The sequence below is a fragment of the Salminus brasiliensis genome, chromosome 13 (assembly GCF_030463535.1).
Source record: "Salminus brasiliensis chromosome 13, fSalBra1.hap2, whole genome shotgun sequence".
NCBI lineage: Eukaryota > Metazoa > Chordata > Actinopteri > Characiformes > Bryconidae > Salminus > Salminus brasiliensis.
In genome coordinates this window covers 2,221,109-2,238,676 of record NC_132890.1, presented here as the reverse complement: position 1 = coordinate 2,238,676, position 17,568 = coordinate 2,221,109, and the positions used below count along the sequence as shown (strand labels likewise).

Genomic DNA, 17,568 nt, shown 5'->3' with positions numbered 1-17,568 from the left:
AATTCTTTGTGATACCCTTTGATTGAGGAACAATGACTGAGCAGGTGTCCCAATACTTTTGTCCATATAGTGTAGATGCTAAAGAACAGTGCTCTCCAACCCTCCTCCTGGAGAACAACCTTCCTGCAGTTTTAGGCTCGACCCAGGCCTTTAACGCTCCTCATTCATCCAGGACAGAAGTATTTGGACACTTACTAATATTAATAAGGAGCCGGTCCCCCTTTGCTCTAAGTTCTACCAGCAGCAGCAGGTCTGGAGCTCTGCTGCAGTTACTGAGTCAGTTGGAGGCTTTTCTGCACTCTGCTCTGAGCTCAGCACTCGGCCCTGACCCCGCTCTGTACCTTTACGTGGTCTGACAGACACTCTGTGGCTGAGCTGCTCTCTGTGAGCTGTTCCTCCTAAACTCTTCCACTGTTCAATAATAACACCACTCACAGCTGATGGAGGAAGATCTAGGAGGGAAGGTCTAAATTTCACCAGCTGACTTGTTGTTGTTGGTGCAGCGGTGTCTCCTATTACATACAGAACCACGCTGGAGTTCAGTGAGCTCTTCAGAACCTCCCGTTCTTTCACTGATGTGTGGAAGAAAGGCAGACTGCAGGACTGAGGGCTTGATTTTGAGTTTAGTGATTAAGAGGTGTGTCCCAATACTTTTGTCCTTATAGTCCATGTAAAGCTGTTGATCTTGGCAGCTTCACATCTGACTGTGCTTATGTGTGTTTATTCTGTTGTAATACAGTGTTTACAGGCAGAAACACACTGTCTGCTGAGGTAAACAGTTTTAAACAATGGCCCTGACTGCCTTAGACTTTTCTACTGAACAAGACGAGGGTGTCCCGAGCAGTGAGTCTTATTAGGGTTTATACGCTGCAGCCGACAGGAAGGAGCAGAGTGTGCAGTATGCTGGTGTGTGGATAAAACAGCACTGAGGACTCTGTATCTCTGAAACAGCAAATTTGTTGTTTACCGGTATTTTATTTCCAAGTAATTTTGGACCGTTTTCACCAGTCCATTAGTCACGCCGTGTACGCCAAGAGCAGCTGCTGTCGCAAATTGTGGAAGAGTAAAACAGCAGGGACTGAGATGGAGCTTTTTCATATAAGACTGCGATGAAATATTAGGGGGCGGTGGAGGCTCAGCGGTTAGAGGAACAGGCTATTGATGACAGGGTTGTGGGTTCGATACCCGGGAAAGCTGCCACTGTTGAGCCCTTGAGCAAGGCCCCTTCACCCTCTTTGCTCTCTGCTCCTCGGGGGCACCGCAGCGATGGCTGCCCACCGCTGCAGGCATGTGTGCTCACCCTATCACTGTGTGTGTGTGTCCACTGCATGGATGGGTTAAAGGCGGAGGCCAAATTCCATCTGTGTCCAACACTAATGGTGAATATGCTTGTCTTATCATTTTGCAATATAAATGCCAAATTGACAAAAGTATTGGGACACCTGCTTCTTCTGGTTCGTTTCTTCTGAAATCAAGGCTGCTTTTGTTGGAGTAACTGTCTCTACTGTCCAGGGAAAAAGGTTTTCTACTAGATTTTGAAGGAACATTGCTGTGAGGATTAGATTGCACTCCACTATCCATCATTCTAGAGAACACAGTTCTTCCACTGCTCCACAGCTCAATGCTGAGGGGCCTTATACCCCTCTATAGCCCACGCCTGGCAAAGGGTTTGTGTCTATCTCTGGCTCTGGAGAGCTCTGGAGCGTCCAGCTCTATTGGCAGTACTTCTCTGCAGGGACTAGACATCATGAATGCATTCATTAGAAGGGGTGTCCACAAACTTTTGGAAAATGATGAAGATCAGGCAGGTTTCTGTAGCCGTTTCCAGATATCACAGGAACGATCGTTAGTAACTGCTGGCTCCTGATGTTCTGCTGTCGTGTGTATTTCACTTAATGCACGCATGACTTTCAGATCTGATCCCCCAGCCTCCTCTCCCTCTCTCTCTTCCCCTCTGATTTATCATGGCTGGTATCTGTATCCTGTGTGACACATGCTCCTAAACTCTCCTGTCAGCTTCTGCAGTGCCTCGCCACAGAGCTTTTGATTGGCTCTGACAGTACCAATTTGATTTCTGTGGGAGATAAGACCAGCTTACCACTGCTCATAAGAAGCAGAGAGTGGCTCGAGAGGCAGGGAGGGAGGAGGAGAATGGATCTAAGAGGGGGCTGGGGAGGAAATCAGAACCCTGGTGATGGTGCAGTCATCACTGTACCTGAAATTCACTTGATGTTTGTTGATTTACTGGATAATGAGTGCAGTGACACTGCGGCATCTCCCATATCTCCCAACATCGACAAAGGCCGATATTGCAGACACACAGATATATAAATATCACAGACCTTTGCTGGTCCCCAGATTCCAGTTTTTATTTTTGGAACAGAACTCTGTAAGAAGTCTGTAACCAATGAACGGTTCCAAAGTAATCCAGAATTGGTTCCACAATAAGGACCTTAAGGTCACCTAAGCGATGGGTTATGGCCACTCTCATACTCTAATATAAATTCTATAGGGCAATGGTCTCCAATCATACTCCTGGAGAGCTATACTATTTGGACAAAAGTATTGGGACACCAGCTCATTCATCATCATTTCTTCTGAAATCAAGGGTGTTAAAAGAGCTGATCCTGCTGATTTTCTTTTGTTGGAGTAACTGTCTCTACTGTCCAGAGAAGAAGACTTTCTAATAGATTTTGGAGGAGGAGCATTGCTGTGAGGATTTGATTGCATTCAGTCAGTCCCCCAGCTCATCCTATTCAAAAGTACTGGATGGAGCTCCACCACCATCATCACTCTAGAGAACACAGCTCTTCCGCTGCTCCACAGCTCCTCAGTGCTGGGGGGCTTTTTACCCCTCTAGCCCACGTTTGGGGCATTAGGCAGCATGAAGCCAATCGGATTATCTAGTCCGGAGAGTTCTACTCAATTGGCATTACTTCTCAAAAGGGGTGTCCACATACATTTGTACCACATAAAAAAACTAACAAAATCTAGTATCACATATGTTTATATTATGTGGGTTCTTGTAACTTTAGAAAGGTTTTGACACCCACAAATGTCATTTACAGAAAGGGTTCTTTAAGGAACCGTCAATTAAAATGATGTATGGGGCTCCACTATTGGTGCTGCATAGGAACATCAGTGCAGCACCCGTGCCTGCAGCAGAGAAATGGCATCGCTGGCTGTTTATGTGGGGGTATGGAGAATGCTGGTAAACCTCCCAGCTCCCACGCCTGTCAGATGTTTCTCCACCCGGCTCTCGCTGCTCCTCACTGCTTAAACACAGACACTTGGAGCGCTGCTGAAATGCACAGATAGCACGCATGCAGACACACACACACACACACACAGTCCATTATGCAGAATATTATGCAAACAGAATGCATTACTGAACAGAACTCACTCACTGACACTTACTTGCGAGAAAACTTCCCCAAGTTTTCTTTCATTCGCCAGAGAGCCAGAGAGGGAGGTTCAAATCGGTCATGTGACTTCCTGCACTGTAACAAATAATGTGTTGAATAAAAATGAAACAAATGTTTATGGATGAGTTTAGCTACTTTAAGTTGCACCCATTGCAGACACAGATGTGCAAATGCGCAAACACACACAGCTTGTCTAGTCCCTGTAGAGAAGAAGTACTGCCAATAGAATAGGACTCTCTGGAGCAGATCAACATCATGACCCTATTGACTCCATGCTGCCTAATAATGCCAGGCGTGGGCTAGAGAGGGGTGGAGCAGTGGAACTGTGTTCCCTGCAATGATACTTTTGGATGGGATGAGTTGGGGGGGTGAGGCAGGGTTGGGATCATCCAACATCCTGACCTCACTAACGTGACCTCACTCTTGTTGCTGAATGCAATCAAATCCTCACAGCAAAGCAGTCAAAGGCCAGTAGAGACAGTTATTTCAACAAAAGCAGGATCAGCTCTTTTTAATACCCTTGATTTCACAAGAAACAGGGAATGAGCAGGTGTCCCAATACTTTTGTCCACATGGTGTCTTTTGGGAAGTAGATGGATGGATGGATGCTGTCCTATCCAGTAGCTGGATGTTCACCCTCCTTGTTCAAATGCAATCATGGTTAAAATAAAGGTTCTTCAAATGGCAGAAGAACCATATTTGGTTCTATCAAGAACCGCGTTTGCAAAAGAGTTGTGAAGAACCCAAAGTGGTCCGAATGTGTGTGTTTGTGGAGAAAGCTGCATGGTGTATGGTGATAACGGTAGTGTGTACTGTGCTCCCCAGGATGTATGACTATCAGCGTGTCCCGTCAGCAGCGCCCCCACTGGCCCACAGCTCCAGCCTGGCCAAGAGAGCCCGCTCGTCCTCCTCCAGGCAGAGACGCAGCCGAGAGAGCTCATCCTCCAAGACCTCCAGACCCCACTCATCCAGCAGAGCCAAGTGTAAGAATGCTACACCCACTCATTCTGTACAGGCGTAACATTAAAACCTGCCATAACATTAAAACCACTACAGCAAGTGCTTAAAGTTGATGTGTTGGAAGCCGAGTGTAAGAATCTGAGACAAGAACCAAACTGTGATGTTCTAGACAGTGACTGAAGGGTCAGAACATCTCCAAAACATCAGGCATCAGGTCTTGTAGGGTGTTCCCTCCTGGTATGCAGTGGTCAGTACCTACCAAAAGTGCTACAAGGAAGGACAACCGGTGAACCAGCGGCAGGGTCAAGGGTGCCCAAATCTCTCACTGATGCTCATGGAGGCTCCGCCCACCTCACAACTTACAGGACTGGGGGACTTAAAGGATAGTCTTGGTGCTCCAGATACCACAGCAGGACAACTTCAGAGGTCTTGCAGAGTCCAGGCCTCGATGGGTCAGAGCTGTTTTGATGGTGGTTTTAATGATGTGGCTGATCAGAGACACTTTGGAGCATCTACTGGTCAGCTAGAGGGGTATAAAGCCCCTCAGAATTGGCCCACAGAGCAGTAGAACTGCAATCGTTCTCTGGGGAGATGGATCTTCATCCCAGTACCATTGGGATGAGCTGGAGTGGCAGAATTTGACCTCAGTGTTGTTCTTGTGGCTGAATGCAGTCAGATCTTGTGTGAAAAGGGTGCTAAACTCCCCATCAGTAGCCTTAAATTGAGAAGAACTGTTGGATGAGCCGATGTCTACAGTCTGAAAATCTGTTGCTATCATAAGGCCTAAATTCGCTCCATATTTAAAAGCTCATCTGAGCATATTTGAGTTTGGTTGATCAGTCTGCTGAGCTCAGAAGGGCAGACTCCAGATGGCTTTTCATTAAAAGCCTCTTCTCTGTAGGCTCTCCTTCTGTAATAGAGACAGCCCTATCAGAACACGAGTTACACCAAATTAATAGAGCAGAACGAATAAGAGAGTGTTATTAGAGAGTGTTATTAGAGAGTGTTATTAGCCGTTCTCACTGCCAGGTCACCTCACAGCACTGGAACTCAAGGGTCACGATGTTGGCCTTTTCAATTAAACTCCATCTCTCTGCCATAGTCTCTGCTTTGGCTTCTTTTTTTAGTTCGTCTGGAACTGTGACTGTATCTGGGTCCATATTTTCCATATCATTTGTAGTCCTGTAGGTATCCAGTATTTTTCCACCAAGGAGAACTTGGTGTCCCCAACCATGTGCTGTCGGGTACTGGCAAGACCCTCAATTCAATAAATTGCCATATTTTGCGATCCTGTGCGCAAGACAGTAAAACTAAGCAAGTAGATTTTTTATCCGATCAGAACACTGAGAGACGGAGTACAACACTGCCATCTAGGGGTCGGGGTTTAAACACTACACAGAATGAACCACTGTCTGCCATGAAGCTTTCCATGTAAACTAGGGGCGTCAGAAAATATCATTATATCGAAGTATTGCGATATTTTGTTTTGCGGTACTGTAGTGATTCTTAAACACACAGTATCACGTAATAGTTTATGTAAAAAAAAAAAAAAAAAGATTGGCGTCAGAGAGTGTTTTATTAAGTGTTGTGTTTAAATCCTGGCCGCTAGAGGGCACTATTGCGCTGCATCTTCAGATCTCACTGTTCTGATTGGATAAATTGGTCTGAGTAAGGTTTTTAAGTTTACGTTTTTTTACTCAGATTTCACGCAAACGATGGTGTGTTTTTTACTACGACAGCTTTACTGATATTTAATATAAAAACAAAATGCAATATATCGGCTTGTTTACAGTATTGTGATATATTTACATTTTACATTTTTTTTACATTTACATATATCGCAAAATAGTGAATCGTAACCCCTGTATCGCCGTACATATCATATGGCCAGGTTCTTGCCAATACACAGCCAGATGTCTACCCAGATGCATCGTCTCCACCGGCCTCAGATTAGCACCGATCTCTATTGTAATGGATTAATACAAATGGATGAGGCCTAGAAGACCATTAGAAGACTTTATTATCACAGACTTGAACTCATAGAACACTGCCATCTAGGGGTCAGGCAGCTCCTCAGCACCCAGCTTGGTTTAGGGGTGTTGGAAAACATCCCAATGGTACTGGGATGAAGCTCCATCTCTCCAGAGAACGAATGCGGGGGGGGGGGGGTTATACCCTTCTAGCTGACCAGTAGATGCTCCAAAGTGTCGCTGATCAGCCACAACATTAAAACCACTTGCATTATACTGTGTTCCACCAAAACCCTGACGCATCGAGGCCTGGTGTCCTGCTGTGGCATCTGGAGTTATTTTTAACTATTCATTAAAAATAATACACAGTCCAAACTGTTTTTAAGAAACGAAACAGTACTGCGAAACATAATATCGTGATACTTCAATATATCGGTCGTTTTCCTACACCCCTAAGCCAAGCTGGGGGCTGAGGAGCTGCCTGAGGACAAATGGCCTCCTCTGGAGTTGACTGTATAGATGAGCTTGGCTATGGCACAGTGTGTAAACGGCTGTCAGAGAGTGTGTTTAAAGGGGAGAAGGAACAAAGGGGACGTGCCAGGCTAGTGTGTGCAGTTATCTGAGAAGCACAAATGAAGAGATAGCCCTTCCCTTATCTCAACGCAGTCAATTTTGCTGAGGAGGAGCCTCACTCGTTTTCAGAGTTGTGTGATTGTCTTCTTTTTTACTGGTTTAATGTGGCATCTCTCTCTCCCTCCCTCTCCATTTGTTTCTGTGCAGTGAAAATGGAGGAGCTGCAGACTATAAAGCGAGAACTGACTCTGATAAAGGTTCAGATCGATGGGCTGTTGGACAGTCTGGACAGGATGGACAGACAAAGGCAGGAGCACACAGGTCGGTCTTCTAAAAATGCATGAGGCTCTTGTTTGTCCTCTTGAGATCATTTGACAGGTTTTAAACTTTGGGCCGTGTGATTAAAATAAGTCCAAGATTGGCTCAGCGGCATCCTACAAGCTTACGCTGCCCCCTAGTGGTTTGCTTGCTTGAGCTTCACTTGCTCTGGTCCTGAAGATCGTCCTGAACCACCCCGGAGAGTAGAGAGAGACTCTAGAGTGTGAACCTCTGAAGACCTTCATCACCTGGACCTTTTGCTAGATTAGGATGGAGGCTCAACTCTGCATGGTGGTAGATCTTCCTTAAGGACCAGGACTGGGAACCCCTGATCAACTGAGTTCAAGTCTATGATAATTAAGTCTTCTAATTGTCTCCTAAGCCTTATCCATTTGTATTAATCCATTGCAATAGAGATCGGTGCTAATCTGAGGCCGGTGGAGACGATGCATCTGGGGAGACATTGGAGCTTGATTGCAAATGCAAAGGAGTCCCTATTTTTCTGGACTGTGTGTTACTGTGTGTTTATGTTCGGCCGTAAAAGCGACCGTACCTTAAAAGCACCATTCTGATTCTGAATCTCAAATATCGGCCTTTTCCTCGAGGCGCTCTCCCTTTTTTTTCAATTCTAATCCAGACCTTCTTTAATTACAGCTCTGCCGATGATGAGCGATCAATGTGTCTGAGGCAGTAATACTAGCAATTTGACCAGAGAGGCGAGGTTTCTATGTCAATTTGACTTATTTGCCAGAGAACGCTTCAAATTTCTTATAGGCTCAAATACTGGAACCCTCAGCTTTTCGATGCATCCAGTGCAAAGAAAATGTTCTCAGTAAATAAAGACGTATATTTTGACTTGGATAGTTGAGAGTAGTTAGACTGTTCTAAAGTTTGATGGGCCTGACCTGCTGGTTAAGGCCACACACACATCAGCTTTCAATGATTATTTTGCTGGTTCAGCTTTTGATGATTTGGGAGGTGGGTGGGGGGGTGGAGAGCTCAGATGACTTTGGTCTTGAGTTCAGATGGCCTCTGAATTGTGGGAGAAAGCCGGTCCCGCCTCTGATAAGTGGAGTCAGATCACAGGGGGGACTGGAATGATAGATTCCCCAGAGTTTAGATCAGACGAGCTGCTGATTAATGGGTTCAGTAAAATCTCTTTATTTTCAGGATCTTTCAGGACTGACTGATTTAGTTCAGTCGAGACTTTTCTTAAAATTATGTTTTATAGTGTTTAATATCTGATTATCCAGTCTGACACTCCTCCCTGACCAATCAGCTCCCAGCTCCTTACGATTTGTGGAAGGAAGCCAGTCCCGCCTTCTATAAGTGGAGCCAGACCACTGGGGGTGGGGGGGTGGGGTGATAGATTGCAGGGTTAAAAAGGGTGTGACGGGGAGGAGAAGCCTCAGTCCTGAACACTTAACTTGGTCAAATATTAAATACGTTAAATGGTATTTAAATGGTATTTTTTTACCAATAATATAACATACTACATGTCCAAATGTTTGTGGACACCCCTTCTAATGAACGCATTCAGCTACTTTAAGTCGCACTCAATGCTGAAATAGATGTGCAAATGCACACAGCTTGTCTAGTCCCTGTAGAGAAGAAGTACTGCCAATAGAATAGGACTCTCTGGAGCAGATCAACATCATGACCCTATTGGCTCCATGCTGCCTAATAACGCCAGGCGTGGGCTATAGAGGGGTATAAAGCCCCCCAGCATTGAGGAGCTGTGGAGCAGTGGAAGAGCTGTGTTCTCTGAAATGATGATGGTGGAGCTCCATCCATTACAGTCTTTTGGGATGAGTTTGGGAAGGATGAGATGGGGTGGTGGTTATATATTGGGGAGGTGTAGTATTACTCTACAGCCTCAGTCCACATGCTTCCTTACCTGCAGATGCTCCTGCTGGATTTCTCTCTCAGCAAATGCATGTGTACAGCTGTCCGTTTTCAGCAGTGGTGTGAAAGTGAATTACACTCCCCACCTGTAGGGGGAGCAAAAAATAGCATTTATCACACACAGCTGCTTTAAGGTTTAAATTTGTGTTTCTGCTGCAGGTTCACCCTTTTCTCAGGATGGGAGTTTGGGGGGGTCACCATACAACCCATCAGCCAGCAGTCGAGAGGGATCACCCAGAAGCCCCAGCCCCCGCCCTCGTCGGGCCCGGAGAGACAGTCCTGAGCTGGGGGAGGCCAGCGACGATGATTCACACATGGTAAACACTGCAACTCTTACCCATACAGTTCTGTACAGAGGTTTAAGACCCATCACTCTAAACCCCCATCTCTCAGCAGTGAGAGAGTTTTACTGTAGAAGCTCCAGATCTCATCAGAACAGATAAAGCAGGTGAACATTAATCCAGTAAAAAAGGAGAAACAAGAGCTTCTCATTCTGAAGAAAGTACTGAGATCTTGTCAGTGAGCTAGTCTGAAGAACAGAGCTCGGTTCCTCCAGGGTTCTCCTGGACGCCCCACAGTCCAGCCAGCACAGCGTGAAGGATGTGTTCAACTCCATCATCATCATCAGCAGCAGCAGCAGCAGCTCACCTGATTTACCATCATTAAGCCCTGATTTACCCCCAAACCAGGTGTTGATCTGAGGAGAACCCTAAATAATACTAGACTCCATGAGAGAGGAGAACTTTGGAGATGTTCTAATGATGAACACAGTGATGGAGAACCTCCACTGCAATTTCATTTTAAATTTTGCAGGTTTTTAAAACCTTTGCACAGTGCTGTATATGAAGTGCTTTTTTCCCATCAAAACTCCTGCAAGTCAAGTCCACTCTGCAGGCCACTGTAGCATAGCATAGCATGCCCTGCACTGTGTCCCTCTGTAGATAACCGAAACGTACCATGCCCAGCCTTCATCCCCCTATACACACAAGGGATTTCAAAAGGAGAATGTGTGTGAATGTGTGTGTCTTCTCAAATTCTCAAATGTGTCATTGTGCACTGTGTGTGTGTGTGTGTGTGTGTGTGTGTGTGTGTGTGAGAGAGAGAGAGAGAATGTGGGAGAAAAGAGATAAGCACAATACAGAAAGCTGCTGCATGGCAAATCAGTCTGACAGCTGATAAGTGCCTCTCAAATGTTGCGAATGTAAAACTATGCCTGGTTCCTGCAGACAAGCACCAACTACTCCTACAGACGTTCACCGATTCTCCACACAGAACAGCCAAAGCCTGGAACTACAAGTGAAGAACTACACACACACACACACATACACACACACACCCTCACTTAACACATTACCTTACCTCCATCTCACTCATGCCTCCCAAAGAGCTGCGAAAAACAAAGCTAATCACGTTGTCGTTCCTTTGACACATCACAGCTTTATTTGGAGACAGATTTGCTCATTGCAGCATAAAATTACACTGAGCTCGGCCATTTTTCTGCTCTCATTCTCAGACTGCATCCACCTACGGCTGTCCTTAAGCAGAGACTTCAAACACACACACACACACACACACACACACACACACACACACATAGCCAAGGCACTTATTGAGGGGAAAATGTGATGATAAGCAAAAAGAAAAGCTATTGGAGAGAGAAAATACAGTGAAAGGCAAGACATAACAGCTATATATATATATATAACATCCCCACAAAGCACATTACAATTATGTGTAATTACCTTGCGGACTGTCCCCCACCTGGCGACAGTGACACATTAAGTACCTTAAGCCACCTTCAGTGCCTCCTGCACAGAACAGCAAGGCCTCAATTACTCCTCTGCAGTGTTCGTGTCACCGAGGGCTTCCCCCCGAACTATCTCAGCTGTGAAACACTGCAGAACTGCACCATCTGCCCCCTCACTCCCATCACAATTGCCTTTGCTTTGCTGCTGTGGCTAGGCCAATGTGAAACACTCACAGGGGCCAAAACACTTTATACACACTTTAGAGAGCAGCAGACGTCAATTTCATTTCAGAAAGACGCCGGAAACTTTGTTAAAAATGAAAATTAGGTTGACGTCAAAACCCAACGTTGAATAGACGTTGAGTTGTGGTTGGAAATCAAGTCACATATCCATCAAAAACCAATCCTGTGTTGACATTTAATAAATGTTACATTTTGGTCACCTAACCACACCATGACCAACAACATATGTCTAACAGTGTTAGAATTTCACATCTAGACACTGACATTTAGCAGACGTTGGGTTTGGGTCACCATACCCCACAACTAAATGTTGTTGCTGAACATCAGTAGGACGTTAGCATGTGACAGTATTAGACAGATGTGGAATTCTGGTTGGAAATCAAAGTTGCATATCTGTCAAAAAACAACATTTGATTGACATCAAGCTCTAACGTTAGTCAGACGTTGCATTTTGGCTGGAAATCAGTCACATATCCATCGAAGACCAATACTGGGTTGATCTTAAGCTCCAACATTAGATAAACATTGAATTTTGGTCATTTATCAACATTTATCAACATTTCAAACAGCAAATGTTATTTAGCAGATATTTAGCAGATGTAGGGTTTTGGTCACCATACTCAACTAATTGTTGGTACTTTACATTAATATGATGTTGGCATGTGACATTAGACAGATGTTGAATTTTGGTTGGAAATCAAAGTCACACATCCATCAAGCTCCAACGTTAGACAGATGTTGAATTTTGGTTGGAAATCAAAGTCACACATCCATCAAGCTCCAACGTTGCAACAGATATTGCATTTTGCTTATGTAACACCTGACGCTTTTACTGTTGTCTAACAACGTTAATATTTCACATTGTGTAGACGTTAACTTTGTTAAGTTCAGTGGACGAGGTCTTGGTCACTATACCTTACAACTAATGTTGGTATTTTACATTAAGATGACATTGGCATGAGACATTAGGAAGACGTTGAATTTTGGTTGCTTAACAGCATAACTAACGTCAGATCAATGTCTACTTTTGAATTTCACATTGTTTGGATGCCAACATTATGACGCTTAGCAGACGTTGAGGTTTGGTCTCCAAACTGACTTATGTAGATGCAATTCTTCCTGTTGTCTGATTACTCAAGTGCATGTAAACTTATTGATTGGATTATTGACTAAATCGGATTTTCCGAATTTCCTGCCAATTCTAAACACTAATCCTATTCTGGGAAACCGGGCCTGTACGTCATGAAGGCCTCACTAGCAGACACATTGGATCTTACAGGGTTAACTCTGTCTGATCTATGCTGGGAGGAGTGAATCTAATAATTTGGTAAAACCTGGGACTTTTAATCTGTAAAGTTTGTCCAACCTAGCAACAGTTCCTATGAAAACAATCACAAGCACAGTAAGACAGCACCCAACCAGCCCACAGCCTCGAGAAGCATGGTCTGCTCCTCGCTCGCTCTGGTTTCAGCATCAGAATAATGAAACCCATCGGTTGGGTAGTTTCTCCAGTGGGTTTGGTTCCACCACACTGTTTGCGAGCTTGTTAAATCGGCAGGCTGGTAAAACAGCACGGGCTTGGTTCAGTAGTTTGATGGACCACTCTGCTGCTAAGGCCACATTTCTCACGTTCTCTACCTAGCAGTGCTCTCCACAAGCTGTTGTTGTTGTTTTCCATAACTGATGAGAGCTCCCTCGCTCTAGGTAATAAACCATATGTTAGAGGAGAGCATCTCGGCGAGAGCCGACCGGGCTCTCTCTGTCATCTCAGCGTGCTTCCATTCCCACCCATTAGCTAGTGCAGCAGCTCCTCTCTGCAGCCCAACCATGTGAAATGAGCTCCTGCACACTGACTCATGTGTCATTAATTCCAAGCTAGAAGCTCGGGGTTACCCACAGTGCTATCTCCTTAATGGCTACGAACATATTGCAGCTACATGTTAGAGCACTGGAAACCATTATAATGAGGGTCTGTGTTTCTCTCTCTGCTTCAGATGAATCATCACAGCTCTGACTTGGAGGACGAAATGTAGAGAAGCACCGTTCAGGTACTGGATAGCAGCCCAGCACACACATGACTGTACAAACACAGATCCACTAGATGTTCAAAAGTTTGTGGACACCCCCTCTAACCAATGCATTCAGCTACTTTAGGCTGTCTAGTCTCTGGAAATAAGTACTGCCAATAGAATAGGACTCTCTGGAGCAGATAAGCATGAACCTATGCCAGGCGTGGGTTAGTAGAGGTGTATAAAGCCCCCCCCCCAGCAGCATTGTGGAGCAGTGAAAGAAGAACTGTGTTCTCTGGAATGATGGTGGTGGTGGAGCTCCATCCAGTACTCTCAAATGGGATGAGGTGGGGCCAACATTCTGTTACTGAATGCAATTAAATCCTCACAGAAATGCTCCTCCTTCAAAATATAGTAAAAAAGCCTTCATCCATGGACAGTAGAGACAGATACTCCAACAAAAGTAGGAGAAACACTTAATTCAATGAATGTGCAGGTGTCCAAATACTTTTGTCCATAAAGTGCATGTCAAACTGCTACTTACTTATAAGCACAGTAACATTATTATCCGAGCTGAATGAATTAACACCGTCTTCTTCTCCAGACTGAACTGCTGAGTGATGTAGCGAGGTGAAGGAGGGCCAAACGCAGAAGAAGAGCACACCACCAGGTTCCCAGAGGACACCTGCAATCTGCAATGCAGTTTAAACAGCCAGTTGCTCCTTACTAAGGACGTGTTTGGAGGTTTTAAGGGTCTATGTTATCCCCTATTGCCCCATGTTTTTGTCACTTTGGGTGAAGTGTCTGTTTTCAGTGACACCAACATGCTCCAATGCTTCCCTGCTGGTATTCCCATGTAGCTCCTGTGATCTAGCTGCTGTTGTATGAATTGACTTGCTTTTTGCAGATAGACAGTCTACGGAAAACTCATGCTCTGCCACTTAGAGCAGAATCATTAACCACTTTGTGTACTCTTATTTTTCATGCTGTATCATGAACTTCAGCACAAAACCTATGAACCGATCAGCCATAACATTAAAACCACCTGCCTAATATTGCGTAGATTCCCTCGTGCCACCAAAACAGCTCTAAACCATTGACGCATGGACTCCCCAAGACCTCTGAAGGTGTCCTGCTGTGGTATCTGGAGCACCAAGACTAACATTAGCAGTAGATCCTTTAGGTTCAGTAAGTTGTGAGCATCTGTGAGAGCCTTGGGCACCTTTGACCCTTGTCACCGGTTCCCCGGTTGTCCTTCCTTGGAGCACTTTTGGTTGGTACTGACCACTGTGTACTGGAACACCCCAGTTTTGGAGATGTTCTGATTCTTATGCTTGCAATTCTCCCAAAATTTCCCCAAAACTACTTGCTGCCTAATATGTAGATCCCATTGGACCCCGATAATCAGTAAGTGTTATTCTCATTACCTGTCAGTGGTCTTAATCAAGCTGGAATATAAAATAAACAACCCGCCCTATTCATGAAGCCATGGCTGTCCAATACGAGACCATGAAAGTACATTAGGCCTAAATATTAACCTGACATCAGCTCCAACAGGTCCATCATGCTGCACTGTAAAGGTTTCCGATTCTCTGTGTGATTTTTATCCCTTAAAAAGAGTAAACTGCTCCATGCTTACCTTCATAAGAGGCAGCGCTAGCCGTACAGACTCCAATAGCTCTCTGAATGAGACGTAATGATGGATCCTCTTCTTCTGTGTTCACGGCTCTTCAGCCTGAAAGACAAGGTCTGGGTCAATGTGTAATATTGTGTAATATTGTAAACTGTTTTATGTGTTTCTGGCTGTCGGATTTTCTCTTGCGGTTTGTTAATTTTGTTCTTATTTTTGAAAAAAGCGAAGAAATAAAAGAAATATCTGAGACTGTTTCAGTAGAATTCCAGTGCTGTTTGTCAGGAACGACCGGTTCCTTTCTCTTGGTTTGCGTCCACATGAAGCTGAGTGGAGGCCATGCATTGTCACAGTAGTAAAGGTATTTTCATATTGATTAAAAAAAGCCTCTTGGTGTTCTTGTCTTTATGCTGTACTTTTGTTCAAGACGTGGTTAGATGGCGTTCGACCGTTCCACTATTCTGAGGCCCAAAGCTGTTTGGAGAGCCAGGGATAAGTGGACAATTGAGGCAGTTTAGCATTTGTTTGTGACTAAGCAGAATCGGATATGCCTCTTTGTCCGGCACAAAAAAAGCTCATTAGCGCTGCAGGCACTCTGGCCACACCATGACGTTAGGTCAATGCTGCACAGTTCCAGCTCAGGGCAGAGGCATTGGAAAGAGCTCAGCAGAGGCAGCAAAACTGCTCCAGCTGCAGGAATAATGCATAATCGCTGCATCCAGGACAAATTAGGCCAACAGTGTGCATTGAGGACCCAAGTGCGGCGTGAGTCAGAGCACCGAACAGAGAGCTCGGACACAGCGTGCTCTTTTTTTTTAGCACAATGCCCTGCAGGTTGTGGAGGTGAATGGATGCTCCATGGCCTCATGCTCTGCCAAATGCTTTAACCTCTCAGTAGCTGGTGAAAGAGCTATTGTTAAAAGCTTGGAACACTTGGAACACACTCAAAAGTTGCAGGTCGCATCTGTAGCTCATTGCCGGGGTGTTCTGCTGGTGTTCTGATGGGTCTGGAGAAGCTCTACTTCAGACTCACAGAAGAACAGAACATCTAAACGTAAAAATCTGAGACTTTGATGATGTGACAGTGTACGACAACACGCTTCATCACATATGGTAGTTATTCACCCATCAGCCATAACATTAAAACCACCTGCTTGATATTGTGTCAAAAGCATGGACTCCACAAGACCAGTGGTCTCTGGCACCAAGACTAATCCTTAAAGTTCTGGAAGTTGTGGGGTGGGCGAGGCCTCCACCTCCACCTTGACCCAAGGATTGTCCTTTCTTGGGGCACTTTTGGTAGGTACTGACCACTGCATACTGGGAACATCCCACAAGACCTGATGTTTGATGTTTCGCTCGCTGCCTAATATGTAGATCCACCTCCGGACAGGTGATACTGTTATTGTCCTACAGTGGTTCTGAGAAACTCCAGATCACTATGTAGTGCACTATTATACGGAACAGAATTCAGAGAAACTGGGATTATGGGTATTCCTGTGTTTACATTGTTTATACACTGTATATTACGGTGCATTGTGGGGGTGCACTGAAAATTGTGAAAAATGGCACTAGAAAAAAAGGCGGAACCACTCCATGTAGTGCACTACATAGTGAATAGGGTACAGATTCAGACCCAGCTAAACACTTTTTGTCCTAATGAGTCCATTAAAAGCTACATTTTATGTTTTTTTCTTTTTAAAAAAATGACTCTTTTCGGTCAGTGAGTGAATTTACATGGATTTCTGGCGCCACCTGCAGTTCTCTCACTGTTACTACAGTCTGTTTTGTGGTTTGATTGATATCTTCCATATTTCCAAAAAACATGTTACATATAAACATGCATAATTATATAATTTATGAATGAAATTTATTGTATAATTACAATTATTGCCAAAATAATAACAAACAACAAAAAAAAGCATGTGCCTCAATGAAGATGGTCTGGGAAACGTTTAATGCCGAACTTTTTTCATTCAGCAATAAGAAATGACATATTGCTGGTTTTAGGATGGACTGTTCCTTCAACAGAACAACATCAACATCTGGCAGATGTTTTTTTACAGTCAGTTTATTATAAAACAAGCACTTTGGCTCTTCAGTGAGAATCATAAACTATCTGCACTTTGCACTGACTGATCAATAACAGGTGAAACACCTAGAGGTCAGTGCCTTTCACAGCACCAGTGATCTCCTGGACACAGACACTTCTCCTGTACAGTGTAAGTACTAGATACATTAAACTCATATAAGCTGCATATAATAACAGTCCATTCCAGTGTTATTAGTATTCTATTAAAAAAGTGCTCCGCAATGTTCTTACAGACTGCACTGAGCTGACTAAACACAAGTCCAGCTGTGTCTATATGGTCAACGTTGTGTGTCTGGGCAGGGCTCTGATTTAGACAGTGTATAAATATCTATTTACTAGCTAATGTTGACGGGGTTTGACGGTGAGGTGCTTGATTATCTGAGTATTTCTATGCACTGCAGTTGTGAACAGGCACAGCCAAAGACAAGCACTGCCGATGAGCGTCCGGCTGCAGCGCATCAAAGACCATATCGTGGCAGCAAAGCAAGTAAAAATAACACCATGGTTTATAATTACGCAACTTGTTGTTGTTTACTTTTTATACTTTTAAGGCAACATACTTTGGGAAAGATTTGTAACTTGCCTGTGTACTGCAGGGGTGACCAGTCCTGGTGATCTACTACCCTTTTTATATCATTTTCTGGTGCAATTTTTAATCAGTTGTGATTGTAATAGAGACAGAGAAGCACACTTACT

At 44.4% G+C, this 17,568-nt stretch overlaps 1 protein-coding gene across 1 annotated transcript in view; it reads left to right on the top strand.

Moving 5' to 3' along the window:
• Nucleotides 1–15,037, top strand: part of LOC140575120 (heterogeneous nuclear ribonucleoprotein C-like) — an 81,455-nt gene extending 66,418 nt beyond the window's left edge. Inside the window, exons 4-8 of the mRNA XM_072695288.1 lie at nucleotides 4,251–4,408; nucleotides 7,136–7,249; nucleotides 9,311–9,468; nucleotides 13,136–13,189; nucleotides 13,755–15,037. Of these exons, the coding sequence (XP_072551389.1) occupies nucleotides 4,251–4,408; nucleotides 7,136–7,249; nucleotides 9,311–9,468; nucleotides 13,136–13,174 (469 nt within the window). The 3' untranslated portion in view covers nucleotides 13,175–13,189; nucleotides 13,755–15,037. The remainder of the gene's footprint in view (nucleotides 1–4,250; nucleotides 4,409–7,135; nucleotides 7,250–9,310; nucleotides 9,469–13,135; nucleotides 13,190–13,754) is intronic.
• The last annotated feature ends 2,531 nt before the right edge of the window (nucleotides 15,038–17,568 follow it).